The 20,029-nt window shown below is 39.9% G+C and overlaps 1 protein-coding gene across 1 annotated transcript in view; it reads right to left on the bottom strand.

Moving 5' to 3' along the window:
• The window catches only part of SAMD3 (sterile alpha motif domain containing 3), a 60,087-nt gene that overhangs the window by 16,807 nt on the left and 23,251 nt on the right, over nt 1-20,029 (bottom strand). The window contains exons 5-7 of the mRNA XM_023727909.1: nt 15,362-15,547; nt 15,016-15,100; nt 7,956-8,123 (exon numbers count right to left, since the gene is read on the bottom strand). Coding sequence (XP_023583677.1) covers nt 7,956-8,123; nt 15,016-15,100; nt 15,362-15,547 — 439 coding nt within the window. The remainder of the gene's footprint in view (nt 1-7,955; nt 8,124-15,015; nt 15,101-15,361; nt 15,548-20,029) is intronic.

Here is a 20,029-nt window from a genome sequence, read left to right as displayed (position 1 = left end):
GCTGTTATCTTTACCAGAAGGAACTTTGATGGGCAGTGATTAAGCGCTTGGCTACTAACCGAAAGGTTGGAAAGGCTGGAGGTTGAACCTACCAGCAGCTCTGCAGGAGAAAGAGGCAGCAGTCTGCTCCCATAAAGATTACAGCCTTGGAAACCCTATGGGACAGTTCTGCTCTGTCACATGAGGTCACTATGAGTCTGACTCATGGGCATTTTTTTTTTTTTAAATCTTTAATGGAGCTCACCAGGCTTTTTCTCCCGCGGAGCTACTGGTGGGTTCTCCCGTGGAGCTGTTGGTGGGTTTGAACTACCGACCTTTCGGTTAGCAGCTGAGTGCTTAACCATTGAGCCACCAGGGCTTCTAAGTACTTACTAAAACCCAAACTCATTGCTGTCGAGTCGATTCCGACCCATATGCCCTGAAACCTACTTTCCGGGATCCTACAGCTCCTGGAAAACCATTGCAGACCAAACAACTGGAAAGGAATTAGGTGCTAAAATGGGTGGGGCCAAATGCAGTGATTCAAACTCTGAACGCTAAAAGATGTTTCAGATGAAAAGGGAAGTATAAAGCTTCTTTCACAAGCTGAAGAACGGAAAGGAAAAGTAAGCAAATTTATTAAATGGAATACCAAAAAAAAAAAAAGAAAAGCCCAAACCCGTTGCCACTGAGTTGATTCCGACTCATAGCAACCCCACAGAACAGAGCAGAACTGTCCCATGGGGTTCCCTAGGCTGTAATCTTTACAGGAGCAGCCTGCCACATCTTTCCCCTGCAGAGCAGCTGGTGGGTCCCAAACCACCAGCCTTTTAGTTGGCAGCTAAGCACTTAACCACTGCTCTACCAGAACTTCCTATTTAACAGAATAAGTGTTAGAAAACTCTAGAGTGTGTGTGAGACCAAATCTAAATGATAAACTCAAATCAAGCCTTTCAGTGAACGCTGGCTAAAGATGACAAATTGGGCTGCTTTTCTTGGCGAAGACAACATGAATTGAAGGCATATTGCAGATATAATACATACTTCAGAAAAATGGAGACTTCTCAGGAGATGAAATCAAAAGGAGTTTTGAAGAAACTGTTATGACTGAAATATTTAAAATTGTTAAAGAAAAAATAAACCAAATGTACACTAAAGGTAAAACATTCAGTGCACTTGAAGATCACATTAAGAGTCTGCAAACTGAGAAAACTTCACTGCGGATGGAAACAAACAAACAAAAACCACAGAAAGAAGCGGCAAAAGCCCAGCATAAACTACAAGTCCTTCCTGTATTGCACTGAGAAGACAAAATGAATTTTTACCAAATACCCAGTTTAGAGCAATTTTTTCCCACAATGACAGAGAATTTTTTGAAAGCAGATGAAAAGATCGGCCATGAGTAAGAAGAGCTGAACACCTATAAAACACAAGCCAAAAAGTTTTCAGAAGAATTGGAAAGAAATTTGAAAAAATCAGCTTATTACCCATGAGAGAAAAGTTTACAATAATAGGTTGAGAGCTCTACTGGCTGAAAGAAACCTCAATGTCTTAAGAAAACAAAATGGATGCATTAGTCAAAAAAGTATTGAGGAAGAATTCAAGCATTGCAAAAAGTGTGTTTATGTGATGATGTTTCAAATGGAACATTTGGCAGAAGCCAAGAAGAAAACCAGGGAATCCTCTGGATGACCATATCCCCAAGGAAGGATGCACATAAGGCTGTAATGGTGTGGAGTATCCGGGTCCAGTACTCAAGTAGACCAGAGGCTCCTTATTACCCAGGGTTAGAACCATAGGAGTAGGATCCTCCCATCAGGCCAGTTCCATCCACAAGAGCAAGACAGAGCTTGTCTTTGTGTTCTTTGCATCAGTGGATGCTCAGAACCTTCGTTTGGCCCAACCCTTCCACCTGAACACAGCACTCTAGCCGAGGCTTTAGTTCTCCTGTGAGAGGTCACATGTTACAAACAGGTTTCAGGAGCCGTTCCTGAGAAAAACACTTTCCCCTTATTCTGGAAAATGAGGACAAAGCTACCCAGCATCCTCTCCACTGAGGGACTTCCCTGATCCAGCACATGCTCCACTGGCAACAAAAAAGCCTCTATACTAAGTGTTAAAGAGACACCAAGTAATAAAATACAATGAAGTAATGGCATAAGAACAGACTGATAGACCAATGGAATAAGACAGAGCACTCAAAACACATCCAAGTCTATTGAGGAAGTGAATATACAATGAAAGTGGCACCATGAATCAATGAGAAAAGGATAAATTGTTTAGTAGTTGGCACTGAGAAAGTGGCTCACTATGTGGATAAAAATAAAAACAATCTCTACTTAATAGCACATGCAAAGATAGACTCCAGATGTCTTAAAGATCTAAACATAAAAGCAAAACTATAAACTTAATAGGAGAAAGCGTAGGATAATAACTTTGTGACTTAAGCAAGGAAGGACTGCTTCTAACAAATCAACAAGAAAAAGATGGCATTCTATTAAAAATCGGCAAAGGATATAAAAGAGGTAATTTTACAGAAGAAGAAACCCAAAAGACTAACAAACTGTGAAGAGATACATTCATCAATTTTCTAAAGAAATGCAAATCACAATAAGAATGAGATTACACTTTATACCCATTAGACTTGGCAAAACTTAGAAGGCTAGATAGTGCCAAGGATTGGTGGGGACACAGGGATATGTACTGCTGCTGGAATGAGACTAGCGAAGTCATTCGTGAGAATAATTGGTCAAATTAAGTACATGTATGTCGTGTGGCCCATCAGCTCCACATCCCAAAGAAGGTTCATAACCAGACACGTATCATGGTGTTCTCTGCAGTGCAATTTGTGGTGGGGAGGAACAGGGTTTGAGGCAAGTTAGAATCAACGGACTAGAGAGACACATAGTGATATGAATGGGTCTTCAAAAGTGTCAGTGAGAAAAATAAGACAAGAAGGACATATACAGAATACCATTTGCATAAGTCAAATATATATATGAACCCAAGATGACAGTGCACATTGTAGAACACTTACAAACAAAAAATACATATAAAATACTTCAGAATGGTTGTCCAAGGACAGAGGTGAAGGGAGGGAGAATAGGGGAATGGGATAAAAAAGAATGAATAAAACAAGAGAAAAGCTTTGCACAGGACAATGTGCAGTTTGGACAAAAAGGAAGTTTGATTAACTCAACTTTCATTAACATCTAAGGCTTTTTCCAAAAAAATTGTACCTTAAAGTATAATTCCAGAACAATGCCATTCATTTCCACACAATTCCTATAAGCTTTGAAAACCAGCGTTTTCATCAGTCACTGGCTCTGATTGAAATAAGATAATACTGTCAGCAATTTACTAAATTACTCAGTTAAATCTACTGTTTTGAGAATCTAATTATATCTCTATTTATAAATACAAGATGAAGTATAATCAAAGACAGTTAAGAAAAGGAAATAGATTTATCAATTCATGGGGCTACAAATGATTTGAACCCCAAACTAAAAGAGCTAGCATAACTTCTGAATTTGACTGGATGACTATGCAAGCATCAACATGAAGTCATGAGGTTGAAAGGCATTTTTTAAACATTGCCGAACACCCAGTATTTTCCAGGATTTTGTCTGGGAACACAGTTTGGGATTTTGGCTAGTTGTCCATATAACCTGATAACAAGTCTTTTTAGCAGTGGGATACAAGGAGCCAGGTACGTTTACTTCCAGGTGGGTGGTTTGGTGGTGCCAATACACCAGGATTTGTAGCTAAAGAGAACATAATGTAACATGGTTTCAGCAAAGCTACACTGGTATAGGAGGCTGGAGGAAGAGGAGGGTTAGGGACAGAAGGACTGCAGCCTGTGCTCAGATCCACACAACTTCTGCACTGGCCTAGGTTATCTGCAGGAGCCGGTGTGACAGGAATTTGAAATCTACCTTCCCTTGCAGTGGTTAAAGCGATCAACTACTAACCAAAAGGCTGGTTTTCAAAATCACTAGCCGCGCCTCGGGAGAAAGATGCGGCAGTCTGCTTCCATACAGATTTACAGCCTTGGAAACCCTATGGGGTCACTATGAGTAGGAAACGAGTCGACAGCAGTGGGTTTTCCTTAATTAAGGCATCCACCTTTCTTTAGTACCAAAGGAAAAACAACCTTCCGATTATCAAAGGAAAAACATCAACAAGAATAAAAAACAAATTGAAGTCTCTTCTCTCTCCAAGGTTCTCCAAGCTTAGCAAACCCACTTCGCTTCCACTGAGTGAATAGCCGAACTCCAGGCTTCTTGCCTGCAGCATTGTCCACCTCTACAGCACGTGAAATAGTATTTTTTTTCTATATTGTGGGAGTGTTATGCCCAACTCAGGAAATTTTTAAAAATGTGAAAGATACCAAAGTGTGTCTAAATCCAAACATCTTTAATTTCTGGAAGTCTTAAAGACAATACAAACGAGCTATCAGAGGAAATGAAAAATAAGATTGGGAATAATTTTGGCAATTAGTTTAAGTGAGATAAAGTGTATATTCAATGTCTTGCACCTCCATCCTTGTTAGCGTTTTTAAATTTGCTTAACCACCATGGAGGACACAAGATACAAATATACATTGTTTATGTAATATTCTAGTGTAAATTGTTCCCCATCCTATTAAGTAGGGCCATACAGAGCCTTGGTTCATAAACGAGTCTTTAAAAGATCAGCAATTTGCAGCTTCATTTGTAAGAGGGAGAAAAAAGTAAATCCTTACCAATTAGATTTGTATGCCAAGAAAAAAGTTGCCTCTTCAGATGTGAACAATGTCCACTCTATAATCTCCTTTGCCCCAGCTGGCAGGAACATCAAAACTAAATTCTGTTGCTGCTTAAATAACTCATCCAGGCTCTGGTATGTGCAAGTTCTGTTCTTTTTGCAGCAAAGGCCCCTGCGTAGGAGTAGGATTTAGGCATGTCTGGGGAACTAGTGGAGCCCTGGTGGTGAAGTGGTTAAGAGCTTGGCAGTTCGAACCAGGACCAGCGGCTCCTTGGAAACCCTATGGGGCAGTTCTACTTTGTCTTACAGGGTTGCTATGAGTCGGAATTGACTGGAAGGCAATGGATTTTTTTTTCTTTCTGGTTTTGGAGGACTAGTAAGGAGCCCTGTTGGTGCACTGGTTGAAGTGCTCTGCTCCTAACCGAAAGTTCAGTGGTTCAAACCCACCAGCTGCTCCTCAGGAGAAAGATGTGGCAGTCTGCCTCTGTAAAGATTACAGCCTTGGAAATCCTATGGGTAGTTCTACTCTGTCCTATAGGGTTGCTATGAGTTGGAATCAACTCAACAGCAACGGGTCGGGGGACCAGTAGGGAAGAGCTATGAAGGGTGTAGCTACATGTGGAATTGAGGTGCTTCTTAGAAGGAACAGAAAACGTGAGTATAAACAACTGGTTCAAAGATGATGCATCAGCACAAGACAGGAGCTGCAGTTTAAAATAATGTCCTTCAGGCTGATCCTGCTCTGATCTCTCTGATTCTAGTGCTGGGGCCAACTGTTAATTTCACAATTTTTACCATTCATCCATGCCAATGAATTTTGTTTGAATTCATAAATTTTCAATTCTTCTCCAAAGGAACTCCATTTTTAGTATATTGAAAATCAATGTCTTTAAGAAAATCAACTTATGAATAAAATAATTATGTTCTTTTACAAAGTGACTTTTTATTTTAAGAATATAAAAGATATTTTTAAATAAATACAATTCTATCTTATTATGATTTTATTTTATAATTGGAATTTTGCTATCAGATTTTCTAAAAAGTTATACCACTAAATTTAGGGTACGTTTCAGGTGCCTTGCTATTTTCGATCAAAATATAGACACGTTGTTGTTGTTAGGTGCCGTCTAGACGGTTCCGACTCCTAGCAACCCTACAGGACGAGTAGAACTGCCTTATACGGTTTCCAAGGCGCGGCTGGCGGATTTTAACTGCCGATCTTTTGGTTAGCAGCCGAGTTCTTAACGACTACGTCACCAGGGCTCCTTTTTTTGATCAAAATGCAGACATAGAATATCTATCTGTATTATCTTATCTATATCTAATTATATTATCTATATCTATAATATCTATATAATCTTAACTGACCTATTGTTTGAAAATTATAGTAAGATATTTAAAATATACACATTTATCCAAACATTTTCATTATGTATGATGCTGGGATGAATGGTGCAAACTATGTTAAAAATATTTGTTCCCTGAAATTTACAACTAGTACTAATAAAATTAAGGGAACTAAATAGGCAGTTCTGTTACTATCAAATGACTATACCAGCTGAAAAAGGAAACAATATTTATATCAAGTACATTCACTAATAAAAATATGTTTGTGGTGAAGAGTTAGGATTTAAATATTCATGTTGGATTTAGGTAGAAATAGAATGGATGGGCAAGAGATTTAGCTTCTATACTTGGTAGTTTGGAAAGCATCCCTAAGTAGTTCAATCTACTCTATTAGCAGGGGAAAAATCTGTTTCTAAGGATATTAGGGGCCCTGAAGTGGGGTAAGGAATACTTACAGGATGCCAGATCATTAGGGCTTACGTGGTATTTATATACAGCGGAACCCAGAGCTATTGAGGGAGGAATCTCCAGACCTTTCCTGGGATCCCTGGACTGATGCTCCTTACAAGCCTTCTCTGGGTTGGTAGGGGAAGTCTTCTGGACCAGGGAGACAGGGGAAGGGCAGTATGGAGTGTTGTATCCATACAAGTGGATTATCTTCCTTCCTGAAACTTTGAGACTAGAAGCTACCTAACCCCTACAATGTGAGTATTAAAAACACTCTGTAGTGATAAGAACAGCAAGAACACCAGATGCACTTTAGGATACGAAAGAGGAATTATTCAAGGACACATAACTTATGGGTTTCCCTAACTTTTTTGAAGGCTGTGAACAGTGAATACGAAATGTTCTATAACATTCTCTGTTCAAACTGGTTTCAGAAGCCATCTTTCAGAAATAGTATCCAGAATACTTCTTAGAAGCGAGGATGGCAAGACTTCATCTCACATACTTTGGACATGTTATCAGGATGAACCAGTGCCTGGAAAAGGACATCATGCTTGGTAAAGTAGAGGGTCAGAGAAAAAGAGGAAGACCCTCGACAAGATGGATTGACATAGTGGCTGCAACAATGGGTTCAAGCATAGCAATGATTGTGAGGACGGTGCAGGACCGGGCAGTGTTTCATTCTGCTGTACATAGTTTTGGCACCTAACAACAACAAAATCATTCATATTATAAATCACGCAAATAGATTTTGTTAGTTTCTGATCATACTTCAAATTAAGAAAAAAATTCAGTTTGTTTTAATGATTTTAAATGCTATTATTTCTCAATTAATCAATCAATAAGTTGTCAGAATGTGGCAGGCAGCCTCAGAGTTCAGCCCGTCTAAGAGCCACCTGCTCTGGCTTATCCTCCTATACCTAGCAGAATAGGCTGCACATTCTTCTGAAATTGTCCTTGACAAGATAACCACAGAACAGCCATAGCGGGCCTCAACCAGTTTTAGCAGCTTTTCTGTACCATCTTAACATTTCAATGACCTGTCAGCTCATTAAGTAAAATATACACATAGGCACCACACCTCTGGGTGGAGACTTAACATGCTAATGAAAAAAAAAAAAATCAACCTCTTCCTCCATCCCAGGAGATCAAACCCTTGTCTAGAGAAAACGCATAGTCATCCCCAAGCCCTGAGCGGCCACGGGAAGGTCAATCTTGAATATTCATGATGAATTTGCATTTTCTTGTCTGCACTCGGTAAAAGCTTCCTCCCCAAACTCCCTGCCTGCAGCCTTGCTCCTTTCCTTGCTCAATGAGATAAAGGCATCTTTCTTCTCTCCCACCTCGACCTCTTGTTTAGTGGCTGTAACAAGTCACACCGAGCAGAACCTGGGATTTGCACCTGGCAACAAGAACATTTAAAGATCCAACCTTACCTTTATCTGGACAATATGAATTTCATCACATCTCAGATCAGCAAGAGATTTCCGCGTCTGGCCTCGTCGGTGTCCAAATTTACACTTATTTCTTATCACTTGTTCATCATCTTCTATGGGTCTTCGAACATATTTAAATCGATCTTTGAGGGCTCGTTTCCATAAAAACTGCATAAGTAACAAAACAAGGTAGTTAATATTCAAGGAGATTAGAATAACCCTATACAAATAGTACAATCTTAATTTGTCTATCACCTTTGAACTTGAAAATATTTTCACATCACAGTAATAGAAATAATATATCTGTCCTGTCATTTATCCTTACAACAATCTTATGACTTGGCTATAAAAATTACAATCCCTAAATTATAGCTAAGGAATTCGAGGGCCAGAGAAATTAAAATACTTTCCAAATGTCATGTAGCTATTGAGTAAAGTAAACATACTGGCTCTTGAACCTAGATTTTCTAATTCCCAAACCTGAATACTTTCCACTATGATCTGTGGTCTTCCAAACACATCCTACTTTTCTAGTGGGCTCTAGAAAAGAATGGTTTATGAATGCAAGCACTGCATATGTGGATTGACGCATTTTCTTTAATTTTTTTTCTGTCATCTTTTGAGATTCTCTTTAAAAAAAAACAAAAAACATTGTCCTCGGTTCCGAGATTCACTTTCATGAATATTTATTGGCATTCATTGCCCAAAATATTTGTGAAGTATCTACTGTTTCAAGCACAAAGACCTGGTTCCTGCCATAGGGGTGAGGGGAGGAGAGGCAGGTAGATTTTGCTTTTATTCTAGAAGAGGGATGAATAATTTCAATATGCAGTAAAAGTGTATAGGCGAAGACACAACATTATCTTATATCTTTCTAGGAGATCATAACAATCTTCCTGCAGGAGGTGCATCTAAGCTGATAGGTGGGTGGATGGAAAGAAGTTCCAGTCAGATAAGTGCAATGAAGGAGAGGGAGAGCTGGTGCCTTTTTGAGAACTGCCAAGAGTTGTGCATGGTTGGAGTGCAGATTTGAAGACGATGGGGAGGGTAGAAAAAGTGGGTGGAGAGAGAAGTCAGCCCTATCCTGAAAGGTCATGGTTCTCCATAAAGGACCTTCAACGTAATCCTGAACCAGAGATTCTCAAACCCACCTTGGTGGACAGGCTGCATCAGAATTAGAATCACAGAGGGGTTTTTTTCCCTTAGTCCTTCCTCTAAATCTGTGGTTCTCAGACTTTAATTTGCATCATAATCCCTGGAGGACTCCTTAAAACCTAGGTCTCTGGGCCCCTCCCCCATAGTCTCTGACTCTGTAGGTGTGGGGTGGACTGATAATTTGCATTTCCAACAAGTTTCCAGGTGAAGCTAAGGCTGCTACTTCAGATCGTAAAGATTCGGATTCAACGAATCTGGGTGGGGCCCAGATGTCTCTATTTTTAAAAAGCTTTTGCAGATAATTGGGCTGCAGAGCCAGATTTGGAAACTCTACTAGGCGACATTGAGTGGGGAGAGTGGTCAGATTTGAGCTCTGAAAGTATCTGTCTGACATGTGGAGAGTGTTTGGGAGACCACTGACATAACAAGAGCTGGATGACACACCTGGGCTTCTTGTCTCAACACCCTCTATCACCTCCCACACCCTGCCCACATTGAGTTAATTCTCAGCTGGCCTTCTGATCTCAGCTCAGCCATCACTCCCTCACGGAAGGACTCTTAAACAGCTTATTTCTTTTGGCAATTGACTCTCAAGTTTCCTTCAAATCCACTGGTAATTTACCGTCACCTATGTGATGTTTTTTCTCCTGCCTTCCTTCCTCTCTTCCTCTCTTTCTTCCTTCCTCCCTTCCTTCCTCTCTTCCTCCCTCACTTCCTTCCCACTGTCTGTAAGTACTTGAGGACAGGCTCAGTCTGCTCTGCTCACCAAGCCCAGTCCAGTGCTTAATGCACAAGGGAAACTATGTATTTCATGCGTTAATCCTCTGAGGCAGAGGGACCCAGGTACTGAAGTAACAGACTAGAAGCTAGACTCAGTTCTGGTCCTTGCCTGGGAAGTAACCCACTGTGTGAGTAGAGGCTCAACACTTCTTACACCTGAGCCTTAGACTGCTTCTCAGCTCCTCATCTTCCCTGGAATGCCTCGTGCTTGACCAGATTTCATAGTGAGTGCCGAGAATGGAAGGAGTTTGATGGCGGACGTGTCAGTGTTTGCCTCCCAGCCCTGGCCATGACAGAGGGTGATAAGTAGGTGGGTGATTTTGGGAACAATTTCTGAGCACCATCTCCTCAAGGGTAAATAAGAATGCCACTGAGGTAACATTTGTCAAGTGTCTGGCGTTTAGATTTTGCTCCATGAGTATTACACCATTCTTGGTTAACTAGCTTAAGTCCCATAAATTCATCTCTCCCCTTCAGAAAGTTGGAGCCCTGGTGACGCTGTCGTTAAGCGTTCATCTGCTAACCAAAATGTTGGCAGTTCGAATCCACCAGCGGCTGCTTGGAAACCCTATGGAGCAGTTCTGCTTCGTCCTATAGGGTCGCTATGAGTCAGAAACGACTTGACAGCAATGGGTTTGGTTTTTTTGTTTTGTTTTCTTTAGAAAGCGCAGCGACCTAAGTTGGAAAGACCCAGGGTCTAGTACTAGCTCTAGTACGTATTAGTTAACTAACCTTGAACATTAACCCTCTCAGCCATAGTTTCTTCGACTCTGAAATGGAATCACAAAATCTGTCCTGTCAACTGTGCTGGGTATTTGGGAGACTCAGCAAGTAGGTATTCCTCGGAGATATTTGTAAACTGAAGCGCTGTTCATAAAACCCTTGGGCAGCCCTGGTGAGGAGTATCTTGGGTTGAGGGTTGGAGGATGGCTTTGGCACTGATTAAGCTCCTGGGTATGTATGAGTCATAGATGAGTCTAAATTCTACCATCGCTATCTTACAACTGCCTGGAAATGAAATGCAAAAAAAACGGTTGCTATCCAGTGGATTCTGACTCATAGCGACTCTATAGGACAGAGTAGAACTGCCCCATAGGGTCTCCAAGGAGTGGCTGGTGGATTCGAACTGCTGACCTTTTGGTTTGTAGCCATAGCACTTAACCACTGTGCCACCAGGGCCCCACCCGGAAATGAAGGCTGCTTTTATATGAACTAGTGCATATATACTTTTTTCCCCTCATGCTTCCTACAGTTCCGAAGAGCTTCTAAACCGGCTGAACTTGATGGGAGGTATTATAGCAATCGGCTGCTAAAAAAACCCATTGCCGTCGAGTCTATTCCAACTCATAGTGACCCCTACAGGACATGGTAGAACTGCCCCATACGGTTTCCAAGTGGCTGGTGGATTTGCACTGTCGACCTTTTGGATAGCCCCCAAACGCTTAACCACCGTGCCGCTAGAGCTCCAATCGGCTGCTAGGACATTTTTAAATCGGAATTTCTTCTTCCCAGCCTATCTCCTTCTCTTAATCACTGTCTGATAGGAACATAAAAAGGACAAATCCAGTCCAATCTTCCACATGAGGATTGAATCAGCAGGTATTTACTGAGCATCTTCTACTTGCCTGTCCCTATGATTTCCTTAACAAATGCCTCAGGAAGACAGAACCAATAAAAAATATTTGTCTTTGAATTATCATCCCCCTCTTCCATACTTTTCTAGCTAGAGAGGGCGTGGAAAGTTCTAAATGGATACAGCTCTCCTCTAATCATTCTGAAATAAAAAATAGCCTTAAATGATGGGCCTCCTGATATGATACATGAAACACCACAGGTTTTCACTGGCCTTATCATTGCCCAACATTTGTACCCTAAATGTCATCATTAGGAAACATTCAGACAAAACTAGACTGTAGAGCATCCTACAAGGCAAGTGTATTAGATGTGCCCAAAAGTAAGTATCGGGAAAAACAAAAAAGGGCAGGAAGACTGCACTAGATTTAGAGACTAAAATGACATAGCAAAGAAATGTAATCCATTAGATTTTATATAAAAAATCAGTTTTAAGAATAGTTTTTGAATAATTGAATAAATCCGAGTACAGATTATATATATTATGGAATTATTGTTAATTTTCTTAGGTATAAAAATGGTATTGTGGTTATATAGAAGATTGCCCTTATCCTTCTGAGATATACATAGACGTATTTAGGGATAACATCTCTTACTTTCAAATGCTCGGCCAAAACAAACTAACAACCAGGCAAACAAACAAATATATATGAGGAAGATATAATAAAGGTGGCAAAATGTTAACACCTGGTGAATCTAGATCAGTGATTTTCAACCAGGGATAATATCATGGATTGAATTATGTCCCCCCAAAATTGTGTGTATCAATTTGGCTGGGCCACGATTCTGAGTTTTGTGTGGTTTTCCTATATGTTGTAAATCCTGCCTCTATGACGTTAATGAGGGAGGATGGGCAGGACTCAATCTACAAGATTGGATTGTGTCTTGAGGCAATCTCTTGAGGTATAAAAGAGAGAAGTGAGCAGAGAGACAGGGGGATCTCATACCACCAAGAAAGCAGTGCCTGGAGCAGAGTGCATCCTTTGGATCCGAGGTCCCTATGCAGAGAAGCTCCTAGTCTGGGGGAAGATTGATGAGAAGGCCAACGGAGAGAGAAAGCCTTGCCCTGGGGCTGACGCCCTGAATTTGGACTTTTAGCCTACTTCACTGTGAAGAAATAAATTTCTCTTTGTTAAAGCCATCCACTTCTGGTATTTCTGTTATAGCAGCACTAGATGACTAAGACAGGTGGTTTTGTCCCCAGGAGACATTTGGTACTGTCTGGAGACATTTTTGGAAACCCTGGTGGCGTAGTGGTTAAGTGTTACAGCTGCTAACCAAAAGGTCAGCAGTTCGAGTCCACCAGGAGCTCCTTGGAAACTGTATGGGGCAGTTCTACTCTGTCCTATAGGGTCACTATGAGTTGGAATTGACTCGACAGCAACGGGTTTGGTTCTGGTTTTTTTTTTGGAGATATTTTTGGGCATCTACTGGGTTAAGGCCAGGGATCCTGCTACATCTTACAATACGAAGGATAACACCCACAATAAAGAATTAATTATGCAGTTGAAATAAGTGCCAAGGCTGAGAAACCTTGATCTAGATGAAGGTAATATAAGTGTTCACAACAGCATTCTTTCAATATTTGTATAATTTAAATTTTTTGAACAATAAAATGTTGAGAATAAAATTAGCCCTAAAATGATAAAAGCTCCTATACACACACACACACATTAATGTTCTCAGAAATTTTCTGTGACCTCCACTGTAACATTAGAAACACAACCTTATACATGGCTACAAAGAGAATTTGGGCACCACACACCGGTTTCCCCTTCTGCTCTATGTATACAAACATGCTAAGCAAATCTGTATGTCTCTTTATCAGTTACCTATCCTTAGTTAATGCCATTGGGAACAGATGTGGGTAAAATGCACATGAGAGCAAGATAAGCATTATTCATTATTTTCTGTTTGTGTCACATTGATAACCATGAAACTAAATATCAAAATGTAATTGGATAGATATGTATTTGCTCATATGTATATGCAAAGATTCTCTGAAAAGGGTTTTTAATCACATTGGCTACTTCTGGGGAGGAAAACTAGGTGACTGGAAGACGGGTAGGTAGGAGACTTCAATTTACACCCTTTTATAGCTTTTGGATTTTGAATTACGTGAATATGGAACTTACTCAAACAATACATTTAAATTATTTTTTAAGAATACAACTCGTTCTGTGCACAGTAGCACTGATTAGTTGGGGGATATTATATCTTTGGTGCAGAAGGAATTCTGAGCAGCAGTTTCGTCAGCCACATCACCATAACTGTTGATGTAGGACTCCAGGCTTCTTAACCCAAGAAGCAGGCGGATACAGACAGAAAGAGTTTTGTTGGTTGTGTTGGTAGCAATAATTCTCAACCATGACTGCACATTAGACTCATCCTGGGAACTTTAAAAATACTAATGTCAGGGCCTCATCCTCAGACAAATTAGATGAAACTTTCTGGGAATCCAGATATGTAGCCAGAGTTGAGAACTGCTACCCAAAGAGCCTCAGGATCGTTTTTTTAAAATCAGGACAGCCCTGAGTAAGTGTGAGAGGGCAAGGTGAAGGTGGAAGTCAAGACCTCAAAACTGACATCTTCTCCACTAGGTCTCATCAGAAGACAAGAAACATTTACTGAAGACCACATTGATTTTGCTACAGTACCATCCTTCTCTTTCTATGTATCACACTTTCTAAAGACCCTCTCCATAGACCCACTGACAAACATTAGCTTCCAAATAGCTTTGAGAGAGAGAGAGACAATGAGTAGACAAAGAAACACTGGGCAGAGAGAGACAAACAAGGAAGGTATCAAAAAGAACAGAACCAAAAATAAAGACAGACACCAAAACAAAGAGAGAAACATAGACTGACATAGAGAGAGAAAGATACTCAAACCAAAACCCACTGCCATCAAATTGATTCCAACTCAAAATGACACTATAGGACAGAGTAGAAGTGCCCCCATAGGGTTTCCAAGGCTGTAAATCTTTACAGAAGCAAACTGCCACATCTTTCTCCAGTGGAGTGGCTGGTGGGTCCAAATCGCCGAGCTTTGGGTTAGCAGCCAAGTGCTTTAAGCACTGCGCCACCAGGGCTTCTCTGAGAGAAAGACCAAACCCAACTAAACCCATTGTTGCTGAGTTGATTCCAACTCATAGCAACCCTATAGGACAGAGTAGAACTGCCCAATAGTTTTTCCAAGGAGTGGCTGGTGGATTTGAACTGCTGACCCTGGTTAGCAGCTGAGCTCTTAACCGCTGTGTCACCAGAGTCCGAGAGAGATAAAGAGCTGTGGAAAGAGAGAATCAGAGACCACACAGAGACAAAAATAGAGTCAGAGAAGAAAGTCAGAGAAAGAGAAGCAGATAGACCTAGACAGACCAAGAGAGACCAAGAGATTGAGGAGAAGGCGTTGAGGCATAAAATCACTAGAGGATATAACAGTATCATTTTAAGAAGGGTTGAGATTAACAGGATGGCACCATATGGTCACTTACAAAGCCACAGCCATCTTCATCCAGGAATGGGTGGGCCTGCAGTAGGGCGTTGACCACGTCGTTGTACTGCTGGGTGCTGGGATACCTGTTCACCACAATAAGGAGGACATATTTCACTTCGGATGGCCCACATTTCTTCCTTTCAGTTGAGTGTAAATCACACTTTTCTTCAAATCTTTTCATATAATAAAAAACAAATCTTTCTAGGCAACATTCAAGTATTGGGAAATGTTGAAATTATTACCAATATGTCATAATTGGTGAAAGAGCTGATTGCAAATGATTTCTACTCTACTCTGCAAACAGACCCTCTCTGAAAACAGTAAGTCCACCTGACACTACTCACAGTGAGCCTTCCAGATACTTAGTCATGTCCGCCTGGAGAAACTCAATCATCCTTATCCTCATGCTGTGATCAGGACACTTCTGCTCTGCTAGCATGCATTTGACATCATAGGGAAACTCTGGTAAAACATAGGACTTAGTCCATTGTAATGCTTTATTCCTTGCTAGAACATGCTTCACATTCCTTCTGTTAAAAAAAAAAAAAGCACACACACACAAAAGAGTAAAATTCTATTCCAATACATGCAAATTATTAATTCTCTACTCCCTAAGAAGTATGATAGAAACTACCTCCCTGATGCCTAAAAATATGGAATCATCTATGCATCTTCCATCCATCTTTCCATCTATCCACAAATATTTGACAGCCCATTGTTGCTTTCCACATACACAAATACTTTTAGTTCTGAAAAAAAAGTCATAATAATATAGACTTTAGAATAAAATCTGAAGTTGGAAAGAACATTAATTCATGTATCTCAAAAAGATAACATGTAATGTATAGCTCAAAATTGGACAAGATAATCTAATAAAAGGAAAATAAGTTGCAATTCAGCAATGCAAATGAAGCATATGATAAAGACTTCACACCTAATTTTAAAAATTCCTCATTTAATTAATTTTTCTACTGCTGTTCATTGTGAAATATAAGATCCACCTGATTTAGTTGGTCTTTGGCTATTTTAACAAGGCAAATTTAGTTTCTAAATTAAAAATACATATCAGATATTCTATGATTCCATTCAGATGAAATTTCTAGAAAAGTTTATAGGAAACTACAGCTACAGAGAGCAGACAAGTAGTTGCCTAGTGTCAGAGGCGGGAACAGAGATTGACTGCAAAGGAGCATAAGAGAACTTTTTGGGAAGATGAAAGTGTTCCAAAATGGATTATGGTGATGGCTGCTGTCTTACTTATCTAGTGCTGCTATAACAGAATTACCACAAGTGGATGGCTTTAACAAACAAGAAATTTATTCTCTCACAGTCTAGGAGCCTAGAAGTCCAAATTCAGGGTGCCAGCTCCAGGGGAAGGCTTTCTTTCTCTGTCAGCTCTGGAGGAAGGTCCTTGTCATCAATCTTCCCTGGTCGAGGAACTTCTCAGCACAGGAACCCCGTGTCCAAAGGATGCACTTTGCTCTTGGCACTACTTTCTTGGTGGTATGAGGTCCCACTGTCTCTCTGCTTCCTTTTCTCTTTTATACCGTAAAAAACTTGACTTAAAACACAACCTAATCTTGCAGATTTGAGTCCTGCCTCATTAACATAACTGCCTCTACTCCCACCTCATTAACATCATAGAGGTAGGATTTACAACGCATAGGAAAATCACACCAGATAACAAAATGATGGACAATCACACAATACTGGGAATCATGTACTAGCCAAGTAGACACACAAATTTTGGGGTGACACAATTCAATCCATAACATTTGCATAATCATATAAATTTGCTAAAATTAACTGTTCTACACATTAAATGGATGAATTTTACGTTATGTAAATTGTAACTCAATAAGGCTGTTTACAAAATTAAGTATCAGAACCAGTTTAAAACCTTAAAGGTAGTGATTGATCATTGAGTATATAAAAATAAAAAGAATCTATAATAAAATTTCCAAGCAACACTAGGTAGCTTTCAAATCATTTCACTAATAGGATTGATTGGGATGGAAGTGAAGGAATAGAAGCAAACCAGAACAGATTGAAAGAACAGACACCTTTCCTAAATTAGCCTAAGAAGGTTAAGTACAACCATGGGATCCTTAGTAGTCCAAACAAGATTCAGAGGAGTTTTGAAAGGCCAGACTGCCTTTAGAATTTTAGGTTGTACTTATAGGAATGCACGAGCTATAGGGGAATATGGGAATAAAGACAGCAAGAGAAGGCATTCTTCTTATGGTAAGCTCCCTCACTTTTTTCCCCTTTTGGCTGTCACCTTATCAGTGGTGAAAATATGTCCTGGCTAAAATAAGCACACTAATAATTTCCTATTTGATCCAGTAGAGCAACAGGCTTTCTTCCCGGATATAAATTTCTGCTTCAGCCCAAATTATTTTCCAGTATGTTGCTCTGTCATTTCACCTTGATGGCGTGGTGGTAAGAAGTTGGCTGCTAACCAAAAGGTTGGCAGTTCAAATTCACCAGCCACTCCTTGGAAACCCTAAGGAGCAGTTTTACTCTGTCCTATAGGGTCGCTCTGAGTCAGAATCAACTTGACAGCAACTGTTTTTTTTTTTTTTTTAATATGTTTCTCATTTCATTCATTCAACAAATATTTATTTGGGACCTACAAAAGTACCATTTGGGGTCCGTGTGCAGTGCAAACTGCTAATGCACTTGGCTGCTAACCAAAAGATTAGAGGTTCGAGTTCATGCAGTTACCTCAGCAGAAAGGCCTGGTGATCTACATACTTCCACCAAATCAGCTACTGAAAAGCCTTTGGAGCAAAATTCTACTCTGACACACATAGGGTAGCCATGAGTCAGAATCGACTCAACGGCAACTTTTTTTTTTTTTTTAACTATATACCAATTATTCTTCTACAATCCCCACCTCCTTCCATATTCTATTATGTTGGGTTTTTTTTTCTCTCCTGGCCAAATCATCTCTCCTTTACCTACTTAGATCACAGGTTATAAAGTAATGATAGGTTTTGTTTGGCTGTATTTTGTGCCTTCCCAGAGGTTTTACAGGTGTTAAGATAGGTTTTAGTACAAGAGCTTAGCATCTATCTTCTTCTCCCCAGCAAGTTTTAAGTAGTTAAAGTTAGCTGCAAATTCCCTGCAGACTTTTGAAGCTGCCATCTCTTACTTAGATAACATCATCCCTTTCTTACATACCAATAGATAACTTCAATATCTCAATACTATAAAATAGGGTTTGGTACAATTTTTACCTTATTGTTCTAGAGTTTTTTTTCTATATATCTCTTCTATGCAGTGTGCTAGCCAAAAAAACAAACCCACTGCCATTGAGTCTGTCCCGACTCACAGCCACCCTATAGGACAGAGTAAAACTACCCCATAGGGTTTCCAAGGAGTGGCTGGTGGATTCAAACTGCCGACCTTTTGGTTAGCAGCTGAGCTCTTTATCACTATGCCGTAAGGGCTCCATTGGGCTAGGACAGGGACTATATAGCATGGTATTATTTCTACCAAACACCCAGAACGTAGGTGACACATACAGGCTCTGCTGAAGCCAGGTACTCCATCTTTCTCCTAATAGGGTCATTTGGCAAAATCAGAGGAATCAAATTTTCCTTTTGATTGCATTAAACAATTTAACAAGGTATTCTAGAAGTGACAAGAATCAAAACTATGCCAACCAATACAAATTAAAACAAGTATTACACAAGAAAATGACTCATTAGAAATTAAAAATATAATCTAATTTGGAAGCAGATGACTGCAAGCATAACCATTTCTCATCCATAAAACGATAACAACAACAAATCTTTGCCGTGAGGTTAAGATTATTCATAATATCTTTATTAAGCCATAGTTGGGCAGAAAACCAGTCGCAGTTACCCTAAAGTAGATGCAGGGAGTAGAAAGCACTGCCAAACTGAAAAAGCATTAACATTTCTGTTCCCATCTCAGAGCCAGCACTCTCAACAAAAACACCACCACGAAAACAACAAATGTCTAACGCAATGAATCTCAACCCAGTAGAATCAAATGGAAAGCTTTTAAAGCAAGATATTTCCTATAATTTATCCCAGACTAAATGAATTGGAGTCCACTGCACTAAACACACAGTTTAAATGTAGAGTTTACATCTGTAATAAAATAAAACTTACAATAAAGTTAAGCTGACAGATTTGATAATTGGCAGTATTATTGCATTACACACTAATTTTCTTAAATGATGAGATGGGAATTCTAATAAAAATGCTCGTTGACTCTACAACTTTGTCTAATAAGAGTAGAAAATTCTCCAGTTTTTCTCCTGCTTCCCAAAAGGCTCAGGTCATCTCAGGTGAGAAAGATGAGTCTGTTAAGAAGAGGTCCAGCTGAATATCAGCTCCGCAAGCAAAAATCTCAATGCACAGAAGAACAGAAGTTGAGCCTTGCTAGGGAACAGAAGAGATGCAGATGTTACCTGAGGACAGGGACTGTAATCTGGTCCCCTCTCCCCTGAAGATTCATATTATTCTAGTGTCTTGCTACTCAAAGGGAGGTCCTAAAACAGCACAGTCATTACTTGAGGGAATTGCTAGAATCTTAGGCCCCACCCCGACCTACTAAATCAGAGCTTGCATTTTAACAAGATTCCCAGATGATTTTTAAGTACATTAAAGTTTGAAAAGAACTGGTCTAGGGCATTGGTATTTTTTTCAAACTCCTCCACCCAGGTGAATCCAATGTGTGGTCAAGGTTAAGAAGCACTGCCCTGCAGGATTCAGTTTAGGTTCATTTGGATGGCATAGAAGGCCCCTTCTTACAGCTCTAACAGCATCTCTCACCATTTCCAGCAACTCCAACTTCTCTTTTATTTCTCATGTATAAAAATACTTATTTATAAAGACTCCACGAGAAATCTACTGGAACTAATAGAAAGATTCAGCAGAGTGGCAGGTTACAAGATAAACATTCAAAAATCAGTGGGATTCCTATACACCAATAAGGAGAATGATGAAAAGGAAATCAGGAAAACAATACCATTT

Source organism: Trichechus manatus, unplaced genomic scaffold (genome assembly GCF_000243295.1).
Source record: "Trichechus manatus latirostris isolate Lorelei unplaced genomic scaffold, TriManLat1.0 scaffold00002, whole genome shotgun sequence".
In the NCBI taxonomy this organism is placed as follows: Eukaryota; Metazoa; Chordata; class Mammalia; order Sirenia; family Trichechidae; genus Trichechus; species Trichechus manatus.
Note: the sequence above shows the minus strand (reverse complement) of the source record. Positions and strands in the feature narration are given on the sequence as shown.